This window comes from Mobula hypostoma, unplaced genomic scaffold, assembly GCF_963921235.1.
Source record: "Mobula hypostoma unplaced genomic scaffold, sMobHyp1.1 scaffold_191, whole genome shotgun sequence".
In the NCBI taxonomy this organism is placed as follows: domain Eukaryota; kingdom Metazoa; phylum Chordata; class Chondrichthyes; order Myliobatiformes; family Myliobatidae; genus Mobula; species Mobula hypostoma.
In genome coordinates, this window is record NW_026948230.1 from 1 (window position 1) to 23,960 (window position 23,960).

The 23,960-nt window shown below is 50.9% G+C and overlaps 1 protein-coding gene across 1 annotated transcript in view; it reads right to left on the reverse strand.

Moving 5' to 3' along the window:
• Window positions 1–4,492: 4,492 nt before the first annotated feature.
• LOC134342046 (adenylate cyclase type 5-like) overlaps window positions 4,493–23,960 on the reverse strand; it is a gene marked incomplete at its 3' end in the record, with an annotated part of 80,288 nt that continues 60,820 nt past the window's right edge. Inside the window, exons 3-8 of the mRNA XM_063039985.1 lie at window positions 10,274–10,423; window positions 9,085–9,206; window positions 8,558–8,669; window positions 7,520–7,647; window positions 5,477–5,635; window positions 4,493–4,525 (exon numbers count right to left, since the gene is read on the reverse strand). Of these exons, the coding sequence (XP_062896055.1) occupies window positions 4,493–4,525; window positions 5,477–5,635; window positions 7,520–7,647; window positions 8,558–8,669; window positions 9,085–9,206; window positions 10,274–10,423 (704 nt within the window). The remainder of the gene's footprint in view (window positions 4,526–5,476; window positions 5,636–7,519; window positions 7,648–8,557; window positions 8,670–9,084; window positions 9,207–10,273; window positions 10,424–23,960) is intronic.

The following is a 23,960-nucleotide window of genomic DNA, read 5'->3' on the forward strand; positions in this document are numbered from 1 at the left end:
CCAGGGATTTGGAGATGGAACTGTGCACGGTGCTCCCGGTGTGGGTCTGACCCAGGGATAGGGAGATGGGAACTGTACACGGTGCTCCTGGTGTGGGTCTGACCCAGGGATTTGGAGATGGGAACTGTACACGGTGCTCCCGGTGTGGTCTGACCCAGGGATATGGAGATGGGAACTGTACACGGTGCTCCTGGTGTGGTCTGACCCAGGGATTTGGAGATGGGAACTGTACACGGTGCTCCGGGTGTGGGTCTGACCCAGGGATATGGAGATGGGAACTGTACACGGTGCTCCTGGTGTGGGTCTGACCCAGGGATTTGGAGATGGGAACTGTGCACGGTGCTCCTGGTGTGGGTCTGACCCAGGGATAGGGAGATGGAACTGTGCACGGTGCTCCTGGTGTGGGTCTGACCCAGGGATAGGGAGATGGGAACTGTCAGGTGATCCCGGTGTGGGTCTGACCCAGGATAGGGAGATGGAACTGTGCACGGTGCTCTGGTGTGGGTCTGACCCAGGGATTAGGGAGATGGGAACTGTGCAGGTGCTCCCGTGTGGGTCTGACCCAGGGATAGGGAGATGGGAACTGTACACGGTGCTCCTGGTGTGGTCTGACTCAGGGATTTGGAGATGGGAACTGTACACGGGGCTCCTGGTGTGGGTCTGACCCAGGGATATGGAGACTGCAACTGCACATGGTGCTCCTGGTGTGATCTGACCCAGGGATACGGAGACAGAACTGTACACGGTGCTCCCGGTGTGGGTCTGACCCAGGGATTTGGAGATGCGAACTGTACACTGTGCTCCTGGTGTGGTCTGACCCAGGGATATGGAGATGGGAACTGTACACGGTGCTCCTGGTGTGGTCTGACCCAGGGATTTGGAGATGGGAACTGTACACGGTGCTCCTGGTGTGCTCTGACCCAGGGATTTGGAGATGGGAACTGTACACGGTGCTCCCGGTGTGGTCTGACCCAGGGATATGGCAATGGGAACTGTACACGGTGCTCCCGCTGTGGTCTGACCCAGGGATTTGGAGATGGGAACTGTACACGGTGCTCCTGGTGTGGGTCTGACCCAGGGACTTGGAGATGGGAACTGTGCACGGTGCTCCCGGTGTGGGTCTGACCCAGGGATAGGGAGGAACTGTGCACGGTGCTCCCGGTGTGGGTCTGGCTCAGGGATAGGGATGAGAACTGTGCACGGTGCTCCCGGTGTGGGTCAGACCCAGGGATAGGGAGTGGAACTGTGCACGGTGCTCCCGGTGTGGTCTGACCCAGGGATAGGGAGACGGGAACTGTGCACGGTGCTCCCGGTGTGGGTCTGACCCAGAGGAACTGTCACGGTGCTCCCGGTGGGGTCTGACCCAGGGATATGGAGATGGGAACTGTACACGGTGCTCCTGGTGTGGGTCTGACCCAGGGATTTGGAGATGGGAACTGTACACAGTGCTCCCGGTGTGGTCTGACCCAGGGATTTGGAGATGGGAACTGTACACGGTGCTCCCGGTGTGGGTCTGACCCAGCGATTGGGAGATGGGAACTGCGCATTGTGATCCTGCTGTGGCTCTGACCCAGGGATAGGGAGATGGGAACTGTGCACGGTGCTCCCGCTGTGGGTCTGAACCAGGGATAGGGAGATGGGAATTGTGCACAGTAATCCTGGTGTGAGTCTGACCCAGGGATAGGGAGACGGGAACTGTACACGGTGCTCCCGGTGTGGGTCTGACCCAGAGATAGAGATACGGCAACTGTGCACAGTACTCCCGGTGTCAGCCTGACCCAGGGATAGGGAAGATGGGAACTGTGCATGGTGTTCACGGTGTGGGTCTGACCCAGGGATAGGGAGACGGGACTGTGCACGGTGCTCCCGGTGTGTGTCTGACCCAGGTATAGGGAGACGGGAACTGTGCACGGTGCTCCCGGTGTGGGTCTGACCCAGGGATAGGGAGATGGGAACTGTGCACGGTGCTCCTGGTGTGGGTCTGACCCAGGGATTGGGAGATGGGAACTGTGCACGGTGATCCTGCTGTGGCTCTGACCCAGGGATGGGGAGATGGGAACTGTGCACGGTGCTCCCGGTGTGAGTCTGACCCGGGTATAGGGAGACGGGAACTGTGAACGGTGCTACCGGTGTGGGTCTGACCCAGGGATAGGGAGTTGAGAACTGTGCACAGTACTCCCGTTGTGGGTCTGACCCAGGGATAGGGAGATCTCACCCTGTGCACGGTGCTCCCAGTGTGGGTCAGACCCAGGGATAGGGAGATCTCACCCTGTACACGGTGCTCCTGTTATGGGTCTGACCCAGGGATAGGGAAGATGGGAACTGTGCACGGTGCTCCCGGTGTGGCTCTGACCCAGGGATAGGGAGATGGGAACTGTGCTAGGTGCTCCCGTTGTGGGTCTGACCCAGGGACAGAGTGATGGGAACTGTGCACGGTGCTCCTGGTGTGAATCTGACCCAGGTATAAGGAGATCTCACCCTGTGCACGGTGCTCCCGGTGTGGGTCTGACCCAGGGATAGGGAGATGGGAACTGTGCACGGTACTCCCGGTGTGGGTCTGACCCAGGGATTGGGAGATGGGAACTGTGCATTGTGATCCTGCTGTGGCTCTGACCCTGGGATAGGGAGATGGGAACTGTGCACGGTGCTCCCGGTGTGGGTCTGACCCAGGGATAGGGAGATGGGAATTGTGCACAGTAATCCTGGTGTGAGTCTGACCCAGGGATAGGGAGACGGGAACTGTGCACGGTGCTCCCGGTGTGGGTCTGACCCAGAGATAGAGATACGGGAACTGTGCACAGTACTCCCGGTGTCAGTCTGACCCAGGGATAGGGAAGATGGGAACTGTGCACGGTGCTCCCGGTGTGGCTCTGACCCAGGGATAGGGAAGATGGGAACTGTGCACGATGTTCCCGGTGTGGGTCTGACCCAGGGACAGTGAGATGGGAACTGTGTACAGTACTCCCGGTGTGGGTCTGGCCCAGGGATAGGGAGACAGGAACTGTGCACGGTGCTCCCGGTGTGGGTCTGACCCAGGGATAGGGAGATGGGAACTGTGCATTGTGATCCTGCTGTGGCTCTGACCCAGGGATAGGGAGATGGGAACTGTGCACGGTGCTCCCGGTGTGAGTCTGACCCAGGTATAGGGAGATGGGAACTGTGCACGGTACTCCCGGTGTGGGTCTGACCCAGGGATAGGGAGATGGGAACTGTGCACGGTGCTCCCGGTGTGGGTCTGACCCAGGGATAGGGAGATGGGAACTGTGCACAGTAATCCTGGTGTGAGTCTGACCCAGGGATAGGGAGACGGGAACTGTGCACGGTGCTCCCGGTGTGGGTCTGACCCAGAGATAGAGATACGGCAACTGTGCACAGTACTCCCGGTGTCAGCCTGACCCAGGGATAGGGAAGATGGGAACTGTGCATGGTGTTCACGGTGTGGGTCTGACCCAGGGATAGGGAGACGGGACTGTGCACGGTGCTCCCGGTGTGTGTCTGACCCAGGTATAGGGAGACGGGAACTGTGCACGGTGCTCCCGGTGTGGGTCTGACCCAGGGATAGGGAGATGGGAACTGTGCACCGTACTCCCGGTGTGGGTCTGACCCAGGGATTGGGAGATGGGAACTGTGCATTGTGATCCTGCTGTGGCTCTGACCCAGGGATGGGGAGATGGGAACTGTGCACGGTGCTCCCGGTGTGAGTCTGACCCGGGTATAGGGAGACGGGAACTGTGAACGGTGCTACCGGTGTGGGTCTGACCCAGGGATAGGGAGATGGGAACTGTGCACAGTACTCCCGGTGTGGGTCTGGCTCAGGGATAGGGAGTTGAGAACTGTGCAAGGTGCTCCCGTTGTGGGTCGGACACAGGGATAGGGAGATCTCACCCTGTGCACGGTGCTCCCAGTGTGGGTCTGACCCAGGGATAGGGAGACGGGAACTGTGCACGGTGCTCCTGATGTGGGTCAGACCCAGGGATAGGGAGATCTCACCCTGTACACGGTGCTCCTGTTATGGGTCTGACAGAGGGATAGGGAAGATGGGAACTGTGCACGGTGCTCCCGGTGTGGGTCTGGACCAGTGATAGGGAGATGGGAACTGTGCACGGTGATCCTGCTGTGGCTCTGACCCAGGGATAGGGAGACGGGAACTGTGCATGGTGCTCCCGGTGTGAGTCTGATGCAGGGATAGTGAGATGGGAAATGTGCACAGTGCTCCTGGTGTGGGTCTGACCCAGGAGTAGGGATACTGGAACTCTGCACGGTGCTCCCGGTGTGAGTCTGACCCAGGTATAGGGAGACGGGAACTGTGCACGGTGCTCCTGGTCTGGGTCTGACCCAGGGATAGAGAGATCTCACCCTGTGCACGGTGCTCCTGGTGTGGGTCTGACCCAGGGAGAGAGAGATGGGAACTGTGCACGGTGCTCCCGGTGTGGGTCTGACCCAGCGATAGGGAGATGGGAACTGTGCACGGTGCTCCTGGTGTGGGTCTGACCCAGAGATAGAGATACGGGAAATGTGCACAGTACTCCCGGTGTCCGTCTGACCCAGGGATAGGGAAGATGGGAACTGTGCACGGTGCTCCCGGTGTGGGACTGATCCAGGGATAGGGAGATGGCAACTGTGCACTGTGTTCCCGGTGTGGGTCTGACCCAGGGACAGTGAGATGGGAACTGTGTACAGTACTCCCGGTGTGGGTTCTGGCCCAGTGATAGGGAGACGGGAACTGTGCACGGTGCTCCCGGTGTGGGTTCTGGCCCAGGGAGAGGGAGACGGGAACTGTGCATAGTACTCCTGGTGTGAGTCTGACCCAGGGATAGGGAGATGGGAACTGTGCAAGGTGCTCCCGGTGTGTGTCTGACCCAGGGATAGGGAAGATGGGAACTGTGCACGGTGCTCCCGGTGTGGGTCTGGACCAGGAATAGGGAGATGGGAACTGTGCACGGTGCTCCCGGTGTGGGTCTGACCCAGTGATAGGGAGATGGCAACTGTGCGCGGTGCTTCCGGTGTGGGTCTGAGCCAGGGATAGGGAGATGGGAAATGTGCATTGTGATCCTGCTGTGGCTCTGACCCAGGGATAGGGAGATGGGAACTGTGCACGGTGCTCCCGGTGTGGGTCTGACCCAGGGATAGGGAGATGGGAACTGTGCACGGTACTCCTGGTCTGGGTCTGACCCAGGTGTATGGTGACAGGAACTGTGCACGGTGCTCCCGGTGTGGGACTGATCCAGGGATAGGGAGATGGCAACTGTGCACGGTGTTCCCAGTGTGGGTCTGAACCCAGGGACAGGGAGACTGGAACTGTGCACGGTTCTCCTGGTTTTCGTCTGGCCCAGGGATAGGGAGACGGGATCTGTGCACGGTGCTCCCGGTGTGTGTCTGGCCCAGGGATAGGGAGACGGGATCTGTGCACGGTGCTCCTGATGTGGGTCTGACCCAGGGATAGGGAGATCTCCCCCTGTGCATCTCCATGACTTACCCTGCTTTGCCCCCTGCTTCCATCTGATTGGCAAGTGTGACATCGTTGGACCAGACATCGAATTGCCACTTGCGGAGCCCCAGGACTCCGCAGTGAACCCTTCCACTGTGGATCCCCACACGCATGTTGACATTGACTCCCGTGACCTCCCGCACCAGCCTGTGAAAGAGGCAGAAGGTTCGGTGGGTTGGGGACTGTCTCACCCATTTCTCTCCCCGCTGGCATGGGGCTACCTTGATTGCAATTCCCACTGCCCCTCTCCTCCCCCTGCCTGGCATTCCTCTTCCCTTCCCAACCCGCTCTCCTGCAACTCTCTCCAATTCTCTCGTCTCCCTCTCTCTTTCTCACTCCCTCTTCCGTTCCCTTCCACCCTCTCTATCTTTGCCCTTCCTCCCTTTCTTCACCAAACTCTCTAACTATCCCTCTTCCACTCCCCAAACCCTGTTCGCCACCAGTCTTTCTCCCTGCTTTCTCCGTCTGTCTCCCTCCTCCCTCTGTTTCCATCCCCTCTTCCATCTCCCACCCTTGAGCTCTCTCACTCTACCTTTCCTCTCTCTCTCTCCATCCCTTCTTACCACTCTCCTACCCTCCAGCACTCCTTTTCTCTCGCCCACCACCACTGTTGCACCCAGCTTTCCTCTCAGACCCTCCCACTCACTCAGTTTCTCCATCCATTCTCCTTCCCTCTCTCTCCAAGCCCTGCTTCGCCATCTCTCCGTCCCCTGCTCTCCCCTCCAGTTTCACCATACCTTGTCCCGTTCCTCCCTCTCTCCCCTTGTCCATATCTCTCTCCCACCATCTCTCCTTTTTCTACCTCCCCACTCAGTTCCCAGTTGGAGATTCCACACTGTCTCCAGAGATCCAGCAGGCCAGGCAGCATCTTTAGGAAGAGGTACAGTCGACGTTTCGGGCCGAGACCCTTCGTCAGGACTAACTGAAGGAAGAGACATATTTCTTACTAGCTCTTCCTTCAGTTCGTCTTGACGAAGGGTCTCGGCCCGAAACGTCGACTGTACCTCTTCCTAGCGATGCTGCCTGGCCTGCTGCGTTCACCAGCAACTTTGATGTGTGTTGCTTGAATTTCCAGCACCTGCAGAATTCCGGAGATCTGGGGCTGGATTTCCTGCAGTTTTGTGGGAAAGCCGGGAACCTTGTGCTCAGGGTCTGCACACATAATCCCAACTCACACTTACACTTACTTACACACACACACATCCCTAAACCGCCAGTCTTTGTACACCTTCCCACCATCAGTGCGGTGGGAGGGGCAGCGAGGAGGGAGCATTGCAATGTGGATATGTGTTTTTATACACACACACACAGAGAAATGAAACACAGGCAGACAGAGGAAATCACACAGACCACACACACACACACACACTCACACACTCACACACATCCCTAAACCTCCAGTCTTTGTACACCTTCCCACCATCAGTGCAGTGGGAGGGGCAGCAAGGAGGGAGTGTTGCAATATGGATATGTGTTTTTATACACACACACACAGAGAAATGAAACACAGGCAGACAGAGGAAATCACACAGACCACACACACACACACACACTCACACACTCACACACATCCCTAAACCTCCAGTCTTTGTACACCTTCCCACCATCAGTGCAGTGGGAGGGGCAGCAAGGAGGGAGCATTGCAATGTGGATATGTGTTTTTATACACACACACACAGAGAAATGAAACACAGGCAGACAGAGGAAATCACACAGACCACACACACACACACACACTCACACACTCACACACATCCCTAAACCTCCAGTCTTTGTACACCTTCCCACCATCAGTGCAGTGGGAGGGGCAGCGAGGAGGGAGCGTTGCAATATGGATATGTGTTTTTATACACACACACACACAGAAATGAAACACAAGCACAGACACACAGGCAGACAGAGGAAATCACACAGACCACACACACACACACACACACACACACACACACTCACACACAGATAGACAACACATTCACAGACAACGCAAACTGTCACTGACCCCTGGGCCATGCCCACACTGGTTGTACTCACGATATGGCCTCAATCATGTCCATCCCCATCTCCACACAGCAGTGAGCATGATCGGCTCGAGCTTCAGGGAGCCCAGACACACAGTAGTAACAGTCACCCAAAATCTTAATCCTCAGACAGTGGTTCTCCTGAAGGGCAGGAGGCAAGGAGAAGGATTAGAGGGGGCGTGGAGAGAGGGGCTTACAACCCAATGGGCAGGAGGGTAGGACTGTTTGTATCACAGTCTGATGAGGCAATTTGAATGACAGGAATGTAAGAAGCTGAAGAGAGTCGTGGACTCAGCCCAATACATCACGGACACATCCCTCCCTCCCCGCCATGGGTAGGTATCTACAGGAGGTGCTGCCTCAGGAGGGCAACGTCCATCATCAGAGATCCCCACCATCCGGGCCATCCCATCTTCTCACAGCTCCCATCGGGCAGGAGGTACAGAAGCCTGAAGTCCCACATCACCAGGTTCAGGAACAGCTACTTCCCTTCAGTCATTCAGTTCCTGAACCAACCAGCACAACCCTGATCACCACCTCAGTACAGTAACACCGTGACCACTCTGCACTATGATGGACTTGGTTTTTGTTTCATTTGTTGTTTATCTTTGTAAAAATTGTTTGCAACTTAATATTTTCCTTGTGAGTGCCACTAATGTGATGCTGTGTGCCTGTGATGCTGCTGGAAGCAAATTTTCCTGTCAGCCCGTGCACACAGGGACTTGTATACGTGACAATAGAGGAGGGAGGGATAGAGGGGCTGGAGGGAAGGGGACTAATCAGGGTGGGCAGAGAGTGGATGCCTACCCCTCACCCAAACACACACCTGCAGATGGGGGAGTTCACAGTGTCCGATTAACACCCCCTCCCCCTCCCCACAACCTCACGTTGTCGGGAGGTGGAAGGAGATCCCCGAGATCACAGCGAGAACGTGCAGACTCCACATAGACAGAGAGAGAGTGCCAGAGGTGAGAGGATTGAACCCACTGTCCCGCGAGGTACCAGCCTCTCCCTACCCACGTTCCCACTCTCCCCTCGCCACTATACTCACAGTTGCCAGCTTATCAAAGCGGGCGAAGAGCTCATTGAGGGTCATGACCAGCTCCTGAGCTGTGCACTGGGAGGCCAGTCTGGTGAAGCCCTCGATGTCAGCAAACAGGATGCTGTGGGGGGGGGGGGGGAAGGTCAGTCAGGTCCTGATGCCAGTGCCAGTTCTCCCCTCCCCACTCCCCCTCCTCCCACCTCAACCACAGGTTCGAAATGTGGGCGACTGACAGGGAGCCGGGGATGTCCCAATGCCAATTCCAGCCCATGCCTACCCCTCGCCCCTCCCCAGCCCCACAGCTTGGAATGCAATGCAGGCAAGGTTGGGACCACAGGCCACAGGATGGGAAGGAGGAAGACCATGTAGTTATACCCCGGTGAAAACAGATGGAAACAATAAGGTGGGAATACTGAACAGGTACGTTGGCAGTGGAGTTGGTGAACAGTGGGGGAAAGAGGCAGGGAGGAGTGTGATGGAGGAGGAGAGTGAACGAGACAGGGAGAAAGGGAGAGGGGCCTGGGGACGGGGCCAACCTGACGTTGTCATGCTTCTGGATGTAAATCTTGTGGAACATCATGTTCTCCTTCTTGCTGCTGATATCGGCCTTCATCTCCATTGCAACGTGTCGGGGCAGAATGGAGAGGAGGAGGCGTTCCTGCAGGGCCGAGACAGAAGGGGCCAAGTCAGACGTCTCCCAATCCAGGTGACTGGTTCCCAACACCAGGTCAGTTGTGTCTCAGCCCAGACGTCCGGTCCCACCCCAAGCCAAACATGAATCGTTCCCTGACCCACTCCCACAGCCTGATCCCTCTGAACGCGTCACCTTCCCCTGACCCTGGCCAGTTGCTACCAAGTGTGGTATTTACTCCCTTCCATATAACCATCAGGAAAGTGGGGAAGATCAGCCATCTCCTTGAACCCCAACAGTCTACGTGGTGAGGACGCTCCTACAGTGCTGTCATCGACAGACATCCCTGGATTCAGATGGTGAAGGGACATTCGAAGTATTCAGGACAGTGTTGGTGGTGGTGGTGGGGATTTGTTCCCCTCATAATCACACCTGGGGAGAGGTATATGGGGCTTGGGAGGGGTCATCAGAATAGCCTTGGTGAGGTGACCACAGGTTTGGAGATAGTGCACTGAGTGCCTGTGAGTGCCCGTTTGAGTGGGATGCTTTTTCCCAGCTGTTGTTGAGCTCCTCGAAAATTGTTGGAGCCCGTTCATCCAGGCGAGTGGGGAGTGTTCCATCACACTCCTGACCTATAAACGGTGGAGAGGTAATGTGGTGGATGTGGAATACATGGACTAACTCCACCCGGGAAAGTGGGGAGTGTTCTATCACACTCCTAACCTGCAGAGTGTGGCGAGATTTAAGGGTGTTAGAGGGTGATCCGCTCACCGCAGTATCCTGAGACCCTTACATTTGGTTCCACAAACATCAATGCAGATGGGGGCAGAAAGTACCATGGGGTACAGACAGGAGGCAGGACCACAACCAATTCCAAACACACTCTTCCCCATAGGGTTGGAGAGCAGTGGGGGGATGGGGAACTGGACAGAAGTGGGGAGGTGGTCATCCTAAGAGTAGATGGGGTGGAGAAAAGACCCCTTCCTCCAAGGACAGTGGCTGTGCGGAGTTGAAGCACAGCAAGTGGGCTGGAGGAGGAGGGAGCTGATGGGGGAAGCAAGGGTCGGAAGAAATTGGATGGAAAGCTCACATACCTGCTGCTGGTTCTCATGCTGGGAGTGCAGGCGTGCTTGAATACACGACCTGCTCTCACAGAACGCCTGCCTCTGCGACACCTCGACAGGGTACTGTGTGCACACGCCGACAATGTTGGTGCAGACGAGGATCAGCAAGTTAGACAGCATCTGCGAGAAGTGGGTGGAAGGAGAAAGAGAGTGGCTGGGGTAAGGGTGAGGAGCATTCACTGGCAAGCACAAAAGCACAGAAGGTCCCATATCCTGAATAAGCGGCAACTGCAAAGAGATACACAGTGACCATCACCCTGAATAAACAGTTACTCTGTACAGTTACACAGTGACCCTCACCCTGAATAAACAGTGACTCGGTACAGTTACATAGTGAGTGACCCTCACCCTGAATAAACAGTGACTCTGTTCAGCTACACCGTGACCCTCACCCTGAATAAACAGTGAATCTGTACAGTTACACTGTGACCCTCATCCTGAATAAACAGTGACTCTGTACAGTGACACAGTGACCATCACCCTGAATAAACAGTGACTCTGTACAGTGACACAGTGAACCTCACCCTGAATAAACAGTGACTCTGTACAGTTACACAGTGACCATCACCCTGAACAAACATTGACTCTGCAAAGTTACAGAGTGAGTGACCCTCACCCTGAATAAACAGTGACTCTGTACAGTTACACAATGACTGAACCTCACCCAGAATAAACAGTGACTCTGTACAGTGACAGTGACCCTCACACTGAATAAACAGTGACTCTGTACAGTGACACAGTGAGTGATCCTCACCCTGAATAAACAGTGACTTTGTACAGTTACACAGTGAGTGATACTCACCCTGAATAAACAGTGACTCTGTACAGTTACACAGTGAGTGACCCTCACCCTGAATAAACAGTGACTCTGTACAGTTACACAGTGACCCTCACCCTGAATAAATAGTGACTCTGTCCAGTTACACAGGGACCCTCACCCTGAATAAACAGTGACTCTGTACAGTGACCGAGTGACCCTCACTCTGAATAAACAGTGACTCTGTACAGTGCCGAGTGACCCTCACTCTGAATAAACAGTGACTCTGTACAGTTACACAGTGAGTGATCCTCACCCAGAATAAACAGTGACTCTGTACAGTTACACTGTGACCGTCACCCTGATTAAACAATGACTCTGTACAGTTGCACAGTGAGTGATCCTCACCCTGAATATACAGTGACCCTGTACAGTTACACAACGAGTGACCCTCACCCTGAATAAACAGTAACTCTGTACAGTTACACTGTGACCGTCACCCTGATTAAACAGTGACTCTGTACAGTTACACAGTGACCCTCACCCTGAATAAACAGTGACTCTGTACAGTTACACAGTGAGTGACCCTCACCCAGAATAAACAGCGACTCTGTACAGGGACAGTGACCCTCACTCTGAATAAACAGTGACTCTGTACAGTCACCTAGTGACCCTCACCCTGAATAAACAGTGACTCTGTGGAGTTACAGAGACCCTCACCCTGAATAGATAGTGACTCTGTACAGTTACACAGTGACCCTCACCCTGAATAAACAGTGACTCTGTACAGTGACATAGTGACCCTCACCCTGAATAAACAGTGACTCTTTACAGTTACAGAGTGACCCTCACCCTGAATAAACAGTGACTCTATGCAGTTACAGAATGAGAGACCCTCACCCTGAATAAACAGTGACTCTGTACAGTGACTTAGTGACACTCACCCTGAATAAACAGTGACTCTGTACAGTTGCAGAGTGACCCTCACCCTGAATAAACAGTGACTCTCTACAGTTACACAGTGAGTGACCCTCACCCTGAATAAACAGTGACTCTGTAGATTTACACAGTGAGTGACCCTCACACTGAATAAACAGTGACTCTGTACAGTGACATAGTGACCCTCACCCTGAATAAACAGTGACTCTTTACAGTTACAGAGTGACCCTCACCCTGAATAAACAGTGACTCTATACAGTTACACAATGAGATACCCTCACCCTGAATAAACAGTGACTCTGTACAGTTGCAGAGTGACCCTCACCCTGAATAAACAGTGAGTCTGTACAGTTACACCGTGAGTGACCCTCACCCAGAATAAACAGCGACTCTGTACAGTGACAGTGACCCTCACCCTGAATAAACAGTGACTGTGTACAGAGACACAGTAAGTGACCCTCACCTTGCATAAACAATGACTCTGTACAGTGACATAGTGACCCTTACACTGAATAAACAGTGACTCTGTACAGTTACACAGTGACCCTCACCCTGAATAAACAGTGACTCTGTACAGAGACACAGTAAGTGACCCTCACCTTGCATAAACAATGACTCTGTACAGTGACATAGTGACCCTTACACTGAATAAACAGTGACTCTGTACAGTTACACTGTGACCGTCACCCTGATTAAACAATGACTCTGTACAGTTGCGCAGTGAGTGATCCTCACCCGGAATATACAGTGACCCTGTACAGTTACACAGCGAGTGACCCTCATCCTGAATAAACAGTGACTCTGTACAGTTACACTGTGACCGTCACCCTGATTAAACAGTGACTCTGTACAGTTACGCAGTGACCCTCACCCTGAATAAACAGTGACTCTGTACAGTTACACAGTGACCCTCACCCTGAATAAACAGCGACCCTGTACAGTTACACAGTGACCCTCACCCTGAAAAAACAGTGACTCTGTACATTTACACAGTGACACTCAACCTGAATAAACAGTGACTCTGTACAGTTCCACAGTGACCCTCACAGTGAATAAACAGTGACTCTGTACAGTAACACAGTCACCCTCACACTGAATAAACAGTGACTCTGTACAGTGACACAGTGAACTTCATCCTGTAAAAAACAGTGACTCTGTACAGTTACACAGTGAGTGACCCTCACCCTGAATACACAGTGACTCTGTACAGTTACACAGTGATCCTCACCCTGAATAAACAATGACGTTGTACAGTTACAGAGTGACACTCACCCTGAATAAACAGTGACTCTGTAAGGTTACACAGTGAGTGACCCTCACCCAGAATAAACAGTGACTCTGTACAGTTACACTGTGACCCTCACCTTGAATAAACAGTGACTCTGTACAGGTAGACAGTGAGTGACCCTCACCCTGAATAAACAGTGGCCCTGTACAGTTACACAGTGACCCTCACCCTGAATACACAGTGACCCTGAAAAGTTACACAGTGAGTGACCCACACCCTGAATATACAGTGACCCTGTACATTTACACAGCGAGTGACCCTCACCCTGAATAAACAGTGACTCTGTACAGTTACACAGTGACCCTCACCCTGAATAATCAGTGACTCTGTACAATTACACAGTGAGTGACCCTCACCTTGAATAAACAATGAATCTGTACAGTGACATAGTGACCCTTACCCTGAATAAACAGTGACTCTGTACAGTTACACAGTGACCCTCACCCTGAATAAACAGTGACTCGGTACAGGTACACAGTGAGTGACCCTCACCCTGAATATACACTGATCCTGTACAGTTACACAGCGAGTGGCCCTCACCCTGAATAAACGGTGACTCTGTACAGTTGCACAGTGACCCTCACCCTGAATAGACAGTGACTCTGTCCAGTTACACTGTGACCCTCACCCTGAATAAACAGTGACTCTGTACAGTGACCTAGTGACCCTCACTCTGAATAAACAGTGACTCTGTACAGTTACACAGTGACCTTCACCCTGTATAAACATTGACTCTGTACAGTGACACAGTGAGTGACCCTCACCCTGAATAAACAGTGACTCTGTACAGTTACACAGTGACCCTCACCCTGAATAAACAGTGACTCTGTACAGTGACCTAGTGACCCTCACTCTGAATAAACAGTGACTCTGTACAGTTACACAGTGACCCACACGCTGAATAAACAGTGACTCTGTACAGGTACACAGTGAGTGACCCTCACCCTGAATAAACAGTGACTCTGTACAGTTACACAGTGACCATCACCCTGAATAAACAGTGACTCTGTGGAGTTACAGAGACCCTCACCCTGAATAGATAGTGACTCCACAGAGTTACACAGTGACCCTCACCCTGAATAAACAGTGACTCTGTACAGTGACATAGTGACCCTCACCCTGAATAAACAGTGACTCTTTACAGTTACAGAGTGACCCTCACCCTGAATAAACAGCGACTCTATGCAGTTACAGAATGAGAGACCCACACCCTGAATAAACAGTGACTCTGTACAGTGACTTAGTGACACTCACCCTGAATAAACAGTGACTCTGTACAGTTGCAGAGTGACCCTCACCCTGAATAAACAGTGACTCTCTACAGTTACACAGTGAGTGACCCTCACCCTGAATAAACAGTGACTCTGTACAGTTACACCGTGAGTGACCCTCACCCAGAATAAACAGCGACTCTGTACAGTGACAGTGACCCTCACCCTGAATAAACAGTGACTCTGTACAGAGACACAGTAAGTGACCCTCACCTTGAATAAACAATGACTCTGTACAGTGACATAGTGACCCTTACACTGAATAAACAGTGACTCTGTACAGTTACACAGTGACCCTCACCCTGAATAAACAGTGACTCTCTACAGATACACAGCGAGTGACCCTCACCCAGAATAAACAGTGACTCTGTACAGTTACACTGTGACCGTCACCCTGATTAAACAATGACTCTGTACAGTTGCACAGTGAGTGATCCTCACCCTGAATATACAGTGACCCTGTACAGTTACACAGCGAGTGACCCTCACCCTGAATAAACAGTGACTCTGTACAGTGACATAATGACCCTCACCCTGAATAAACAGTGACTCTTTACAGTTACAGAGTGACCCTCACCCTGAATAAACAGTGACTCTGTACAGTTGCAGAGTGACCCTCACCCTGAATAAACAGCGACTCTGTACAGGGACAGTGATCCTCACCCTGAATAAACAGTGACTCTGTACAGAGACACAGTAAGTGACCCTCACCTTGAATAAACAATGAATCTGTACAGTGACATAGTGACCCTTACCCTGAATAAACAGTGACTCTGTACAGTTACACAGTGACCCTCACCCTGAATAAACAGTGACTCGGTACAGGTACACAGTGAGTGACCCTCACCCTGAATAAACAGTGGCCCTGTACAGTTACACAGTGAGTGACCCTCACCCTGAATATACAGTGACCCTGTACAGTTACACAGCGAGTGACCCTCACCCTGAATAAACAGTGACTCTGTACACTGTTACGTACCCCGTAATGGGTTGCCAAACCAGCAGAAACGGATCACTCAGTTGGAGTCTGGAGTACTAGAACTAAGAAAGTTTTATTAAAGAAACAAGCAACACAGTAATCGAAAGGATAATAAATGCAACAGTTCAACAATGATAACCACACATGTGCACAGAATTAAGATATCAGCATCAATCAAGCTCTATCGTTGTCTCGGGATAAATGACCAGATTTCAAAGTGACTCCAAGTTCAGTCCAGTTTAGTAGTTCAGTTCGCAGTAATCGTTGCCATGGCGATGGACAACGTGCGGGGAGTTAGAGAGAGAACAGGAACAACTATTCATACACGGCTTCACTCACTGACCGGCGAGGTGGCTCACAAGCAACTTTTTTTTTTGGGCAGGTCCTTGGTGATGTCACCTGAGGTCACCGACTGTGACCCCTCCTCCAGATGCGGTCGATCCTCTGCAGTGAACCCGGCACCCAGGCAAGGGCGGACACAAAACGGGTTCCCGCTGATCGTACCTTTCCACCCTGTGCGTTGTCTGATACTTCTCACCGACTCGTGAGAAGCGTACCGCTTCCAGGGTCTCGTTACCTCGGGTGGCGTGTGCGTCTTCCTTAGCGAACCTGTCCCTTTTTATCCCCCTGCTGTGGCATCGCCTGTCCACCACTTCAAACAGTTCAGGGTTCAAAGGGGGAGCCGCTCCAGACAGCTCTCTCTCCCACGTCCCTTCATTACACATCTCCAGACGCTGCTCCATTGTTCCTTATCTCTCCTTCCCCTGAGGGCAGGTGGCAGACCACTTGCTGATGTCACTGATGCTAACCCAGGCCAGCAAACATCTTAATTTTATGTGTATTCTCGTCACAACAGTTACACTGTGACCATCACCCTGATTAAACAGTGACTCTGTACAGTTACACAGTGAGTGATCCTCACCCTGAATAAACAGTGACCCTGTACAGTTACACAGTGATCCTCACCCTGAATAAACAGTGACTCTGTACAGTTACACAGTGACCATCACCCTGAATAAACAGTGACTCTGTACAGTTACACAGAGTCAACCTCATCCTCAATAAACAGTGACTCTGTACAGTTACACAGTGACCATCACCCTGAATAAACGGTGACTCTGTACAGTTACACAGTGACCCTCACCCTGAATAGACAGTGACTCTGTCCAGTTACACAGTGACCCTCACCCTGAATAAATAGTGACTCTGTACAGTTACACAGTGACCTTCACCCTGTATAAACATTGACTCTGTACAGTTACACAGTGAGTGACCCTCACCCTGAATAAACAGTGACTCTGTACAGTGACACAGTGAGTGACCCACACCCTGAATAAACAGTGACTCTGTACAGTTACACAGTGACCCTCACCCTGAATAAATAGTGACTCTGTCCAGTTACACAGGGACCCTCACCCTGAATAAAGAGTGACTCTGTACAGTGACCGAGTGACCCTCACTCTGAATAAACAGTGACTCTGTACAGTGCCGAGTGACCCTCACTCTGAATAAACAGTGACTCTGTACAGTTACACAGTGAGTGATCCTCACCCAGAATAAACAGTGACTCTGTACAGTTACACTGTAACCGTCACCCTGATTAAACAATGACTCTGTACAGTTGCAGAGAGATCCTCACCCTGAATATACAGTGACCCTGTACAGTTACACAGCGAGTGACCCTCACCCTGAATAAACAGTAACTCTGTACAGTTACACTGTGACCGTCACCCTGATTAAACAGTGACTCTGTACAGTTACACAGTGACCCTCACCCTGAATAAACAGTGACTCGGTACAGGTACACAGTGAGTGACCCTCACCCTGAATAAACAGTGGCCCTGTACAGTTACACAGTGAGTGACCCTCACCCTGAATATACAGTGACCCTGTACAGTTACACAGCGAGTGACCCTCACCCTGAATAAACAGTGACTCTGTACACTGTTACGTACCCCGTAATGGGTTGCCAAACCAGCAGAAACGGATCACTCAGTTGGAGTCTGGAGTACTAGAACTAAGAAAGTTTTATTAAAGAAACTAGCAACACAGTAATCGAAAGGATAATAAATGCAACAGTTCAACAATGATAACCACACATGTGCACAGAATTAAGATAACAGCATCAATCAAGCTCTATCGTTGTCTCGGGATAAATGACCAGATTTCAAAGTGACTCCAAGTGCAGTCCAGTTTAGTAGTTCAGTTCGCAGTAATCGTTGCCATGGCGATGGACAACGTGCGGGGAGTTAGAGAGAGAACAGGAACAACTATTCATACACGGCTTCACTCACTGACCGGCGAGGTGGCTCACAAGCAACTTTTTTTTTTGGGCAGGTCCTTGGTGATGTCACCTGAGGTCACCGACTGTGACCCCTCCTCCAGATGCGGTCGATCCTCTGCAGTGAACCCGGCACCCAGGCAAGGGCGGACACAAAACGGGTTCCCGCTGATCGTACCTTTCCACCCTGTGCGTTGTCTGATACTTCTCACCGACTCGTGAGAAGCGTACCGCTTCCAGGGTCTCGTTACCTCGGGTGGCGTGTGCGTCTTCCTTAGCGAACCTGTCCCTTTTTATCCCCCTGCTGTGGCATCGCCTGTCCACCACTTCAAACAGTTCAGGGTTCAAAGGGGGAGCCGCTCCAGACAGCTCTCTCTCCCACGTCCCTTCATTACACATCTCCAGACGCTGCTCCATTGTTCCTTATCTCTCCTTCCCCTGAGGGCAGGTGGCAGACCACTTGCTGATGTCACTGATGCTAACCCAGGCCAGCAAACATCTTAATTTTATGTGTATTCTCGTCACAACAGTTACACTGTGACCATCACCCTGATTAAACAGTGACTCTGTACAGTTACACAGTGAGTGATCCTCACCCTGAATAAACAGTGACCCTGTACAGTTACACAGTGATCCTCACCCTGAATAAACAGTGACTCTGTACAGTTACACAGTGACCATCACCCTGAATAAACAGTGACTCTGTACAGTTACACAGAGTCAACCTCATCCTCAATAAACAGTGACTCTGTACAGTTACACAGTGACCATCACCCTGAATAAACGGTGACTCTGTACAGTTACACAGTGACCCTCACCCTGAATAGACAGTGACTCTGTCCAGTTACACAGTGACCCTCACCCTGAATAAATAGTGACTCTGTACAGTTACACAGTGACCTTCACCCTGTATAAACATTGACTCTGTACAGTTACACAGTGAGTGACCCTCACCCTGAATAAACAGTGACTCTGTACAGTGACACAGTGAGTGACCCACACCCTGAATAAACAGTGACTCTGTACAGTTACACAGTGACCCTCACCCTGAATAAATAGTGACTCTGTCCAGTTACACAGGGACCCTCACCCTGAATAAAGAGTGACTCTGTACAGTGACCGAGTGACCCTCACTCTGAATAAACAGTGACTCTGTACAGTGCCGAGTGACCCTCACTCTGAATAAACAGTGACTCTGTACAGTTACACAGTGAGTGATCCTCACCCAGAATAAACAGTGACTCTGTACAGTTACACTGTAACCGTCACCCTGATTAAACAATGACTCTGTACAGTTGCAGAGAGATCCTCACCCTGAATATACAGTGACCCTGTACAGTTACACAGCGAGTGACCCTCACCCTGAATAAACAGTAACTCTGTACAGTTACACTGTGACCGTCACCCTGATTAAACAGTGACTCTGTACAGTTACACAGTGACCCTCACCCTGAATAAACAGTGACTCTGTACAGTTACACAGTGAGTGACCTTCACCCAGAATAAACAGCGACTCTGTACAGGGACAGTGACCCTCACTCTGAATAAAGAGTGACTCTGTACAGTCACCTAGTGACCCTCACCCTGAATAAACAGTGACTCTGTGGAGTTACAGAGATCCTCACCCTGAATAGATAGTGACTCTGTACAGTTACACAGTGACCCTCACCCTGAATAAACAGTGAGTCTGTACAGTGACATAGTGACCCTCACCCTGAATAAACAGTGACTCTTTACAGTTACAGAGCGACCCTCACCCTGAATAAACAGTGACTCTATGCAGTTACAGAATGAGAGACCCTCACCCTGAATAAACAGTGACTCTGTACAGTGACTTAGTGACACTCACCCTGAATAAACAGTGACTCTGTGGAGTTACAGAGACCCTCACCCTGAATAGATAGTGACTCTGTACAGTTACACAGTGACCCTCACCCTGAATAAACAGTGACTCTGTAAAGTGACCTAGTGACCCTCACCCTGAATAAACAGTGACTCTGTACAGTTACACAGTGAGTGACCCTCACCCTGAATAAACAGTGACTCTGTACAGTCACCTAGTGACCCTCACTCTGAATAAACAGTGACTCTGTACAGTTACAGAGTGACCCACACCCTGAATAAATAGTGACTCTGTACAGGTACACAGTGAGTGACCCTCACCCTGAATAAACAGTGACTCTGTGGAGTTACAGAGACCCTCACCCTGAATAGATAGTGACTCTGTACAGTTACACAGTGACCCTCACCCTGAATAAACAGTGACTCTATACAGTTACACAATGAGTGACCCTCACCCTGAATAAACAGTGACTCTGTACAGTTGCAGAGTGACCCTCACCCAGCATAAACAGTGACTCTGTACAGTTACACAGTTAGTGACCCTCACCCTGAATAAACAGTGACTCTGTACATTTACACAGTGAGTGACCCTCACCCTGAGTAAACAGTGACACTGTACAGTTACACAGTGAGTGACCCGCACCCTGAATAAACAGTAACTCTGTACAGTTACACAGGGACTCTCACCCTGAATAAACAGTGACTCAGTACAGGTACACAGTGAGTGACCCTCACCCTGAATAAACAGTGACTCTGTACAGTTACACTGTGACCGTCACCCTGATTAAACAATGACTCTGTACAATTACGCAGTGAGTGACCCTCACCCTGAATAAACACTGACTCTGTACAGTTACGCAGTGAGTGATCCTCACCCAGAATAAACAGTGACTCTGTACAGTTACGCAGTGAGTGATCCTCACCCTGAATAAACAGTGACTCTGTACAGTTACGCAGTGAGTGATCCTCACCCTGAATAAACACTGACTCTGTACAGTTACGCAGTGAGTGATCCTCACCCTGAATAAACAGTGACTCTGTACAGTTACACAGAGTCAACCTCACCCTGAATAAAGAGTGACACTGTACAGTTACACAGTGACCTTCACCCTGAATAAACAGTGACTCTGTACAGTCACCTAGTGACCCTCACTCTGAATAAACAGTGACTCTGTACAGTTACAGAGTGACCCACACCCTGAATAAATAGTGACTCTGTACAGGTACACAGTGAGTGACCCTCACCCTGAATAAACAGTGACTCTGTGCAGTTACACAGTGACCCTCACCCTGAATAGACAGTGACTCTGTACAGTTACACAGTGACCCTCACCCTGAATAAACAGTGACTCTGTACAGTTACACAGTGAGTGATCCTCACCCTGAATAAAAAGTGACTCTGTACAGTTGCAGAGTGACCCTCACCCTGAATAAACAGTGACTCTGTACAGTTACACAGTGAGTGACCCTCACCCACAATAAACAGTGACTCTGTACAGTTACACAGTTAGTGACCCTCACCCTGAATAAACAGTGACTCTGTACATTTACACAGTGAGTGACCCTCACCCTGAGTAAACAGTGACACTGTACAGTTACACAGTGAGTGACCCGCACCCTGAATAAACAGTAACTCTGTACAGTTACACAGGGACTCTCACCCTGAATAAACAGTGACTCAGTACAGGTACACAGTGAGTGACCCTCACCCTGAATAAACAGTGACTCTGTACAGTTACACTGTGACCGTCACCCTGATTAAACAATGACTCTGTACAATTACGCAGTGAGTGATCCTCACCCTGAATAAACAGTGACTCTGTACAGTTACGCAGTGAGTGATCCTCACCCTGAATAAACACTGACTCTGTACAGTTACGCAGTGAGTGATCCTCACCCTGAATAAACAGTGACTCTGTACAGTTACACAGAGTCAACCTCACCCTGAATAAAGAGTGACACTGTACAGTTACACAGTGACCTTCACCCTGAATAGACAGTGACTCTGTAGAGTTACAGAGACCCTCACCCTGAATAGACAGTGACTCTGTACAGTTAGAGTGACCCTCACCGTGAATAAACAATGACTCTGTACAGTGACATAATGACCCTTACCCTGAATAAACAGTGGCACTGTACAGTTACACAGCGACTGACCCTCACCATGAATAAACAGTGACTCTGTACAGTTACACTGTGACCGGCACCCTGATTAAACAATGACTCTGTACAGTTACGCAGTGAGTGATCCTCACCCTGAATATACAGTGACCCTGTACAGTTACAGAGCGAGTGACCCTTACCCTGAATAAACAGTGACTCTGTACAGTTACACTGTGACCGTCACCCTGAGTAAACAGTGACTCTGTACAGTTACGCAGTGAGTGACCCTCACCCTGAATAAACACTGACTCTGTACAGTTACGCAGTGAGTGACCCTCACCCTGAATAAACACTGACTCTGTACAGTTACGCAGTGAGTGATCCTCACCCTGAATAAACAGTGACTCTGTACAGTTACACAGAGTCAACCTCACCCTGAATAAAGAGTGACACTGTACAGTTACACAGTGACCTTCACCCTGAATAGACAGTGACTCTGTAGAGTTACAGAGACCCTCACCCTGAATAGACAGTGACTCTGTCCAGTTACACAGTGACCCTCACCCTGAATAAATAGTGACTCTGTACAGTGACCTAGTGACCCTCACTCTGAATAAACAGTGACTCTGTACAGTTACACAGTGACCTTCACCCTGTATAAAAATTCACTCTGTACAGGTACACAGTGAGTGACCCTCACCCTGAATAAACAGTGACTCTGTACAGTCACCTAGTGACCCTCACTCTGAATAAACATTGACTCTGTTCAGTTACACAGTGACCCTCACCCTGAATAAACAGTGACTCTGTGGAGTTACAGAGACCCTCACCCTGAATAGATGGAGACTCTGTTCAGTTACACAGTGACCCACAACCTGAATAAACAGTGACTCTGTACAGGTACACAGTGAGTGACCCTCACCCTGAATAAACAGTGACTCTGTACAGTTACACAGTGACCCTCGCCCTGAATAAACAGTGACTCTGTGGAGTTACAGAGACCCTCACCCTGAATAGATAGTGACTCTGTACAGTTACACAGTGACCCTCACCCTGAATAAACAGTGACTCTGTACAGTTACACAGTGACCCTCACCCTGAATAAACAGTGACTCTGTACATTTACAGAGTGACCCTCACCCTGAATAAACAGTGACTCTGTACAGTTACACAGTTAGTGACCCTCACCCTGAGTAAACAGTGACACTGTACAGTTACACAGTGAGTGACCCGCACCCTGAATACACAGTGACTCTGTACAGTGACACAGTGACCCTCACCCTGAATAAACAGTGACTCAGTACAGGTACACAGTGAGTGATCCTCACCCTGAATATACAGTGACCCTGTACAGTTACAGAGCGAGTGACCCTTACCCTGAATGAACAGTGGCTCTGTACAGTTACACTGTGACCATTACCCTGATTAAACAGTGACTCTGTACAGTTACACAGTGAGTGACCCTCACCCTGAATAAACACTGACTCTGTACAGTTACGCAGTCAGTAATCCTCACCCTGAATAAACAGTGACTCTGTACAGTTACACAGTGACCAGCACCCTGAATAAACAGAGGCTGTGTACAGTTACACAGTGACCTTCACCCTGAATAGACAGTGACTCTGTAGAGTTACAGAGACCCTCACCCTGAATAGACAGTGACTCTGTACAGTTAGAGTGACCCTCACCCTGAATAAACAGTGACTCTGTACAGTTGCACAGTGACCCTCACCCTGAATAAACAGTGACTCTGTGGAGTTACAGAGACCCTCACCCTGAATAGACAGTGACCCTGTACATTTACACAGTGACCCTCACCCTGAATAAACAGTGACTCTGTACAGTACACAGTGAGTGACCCTCACCCTGAATAAACAGTGACTGTGTACAGAGACACAGTAAGTGACCCTCACCTTGCATAAACAATGACTCTGTACAGTGACATAGTGACCCTCACCCAGAATAAACAGTGACTCTGTACAGTTACACAGTTAGTGACCCTCACCCTGAATAAACAGTGACTCTGTACATTTATACAGTGAGTGACCCTCACCCTGAATAAACAGTGGCCCTGTACAGTTACACAGCGAGTGACCCTCACCCAGAATAAACAGTGACTCTGTACAGTTACACTGTGACCGTCACCCTGAATAAACAGTGACTCTGTACAGTTGCGCAGTGAGTGATCCTCACCCTG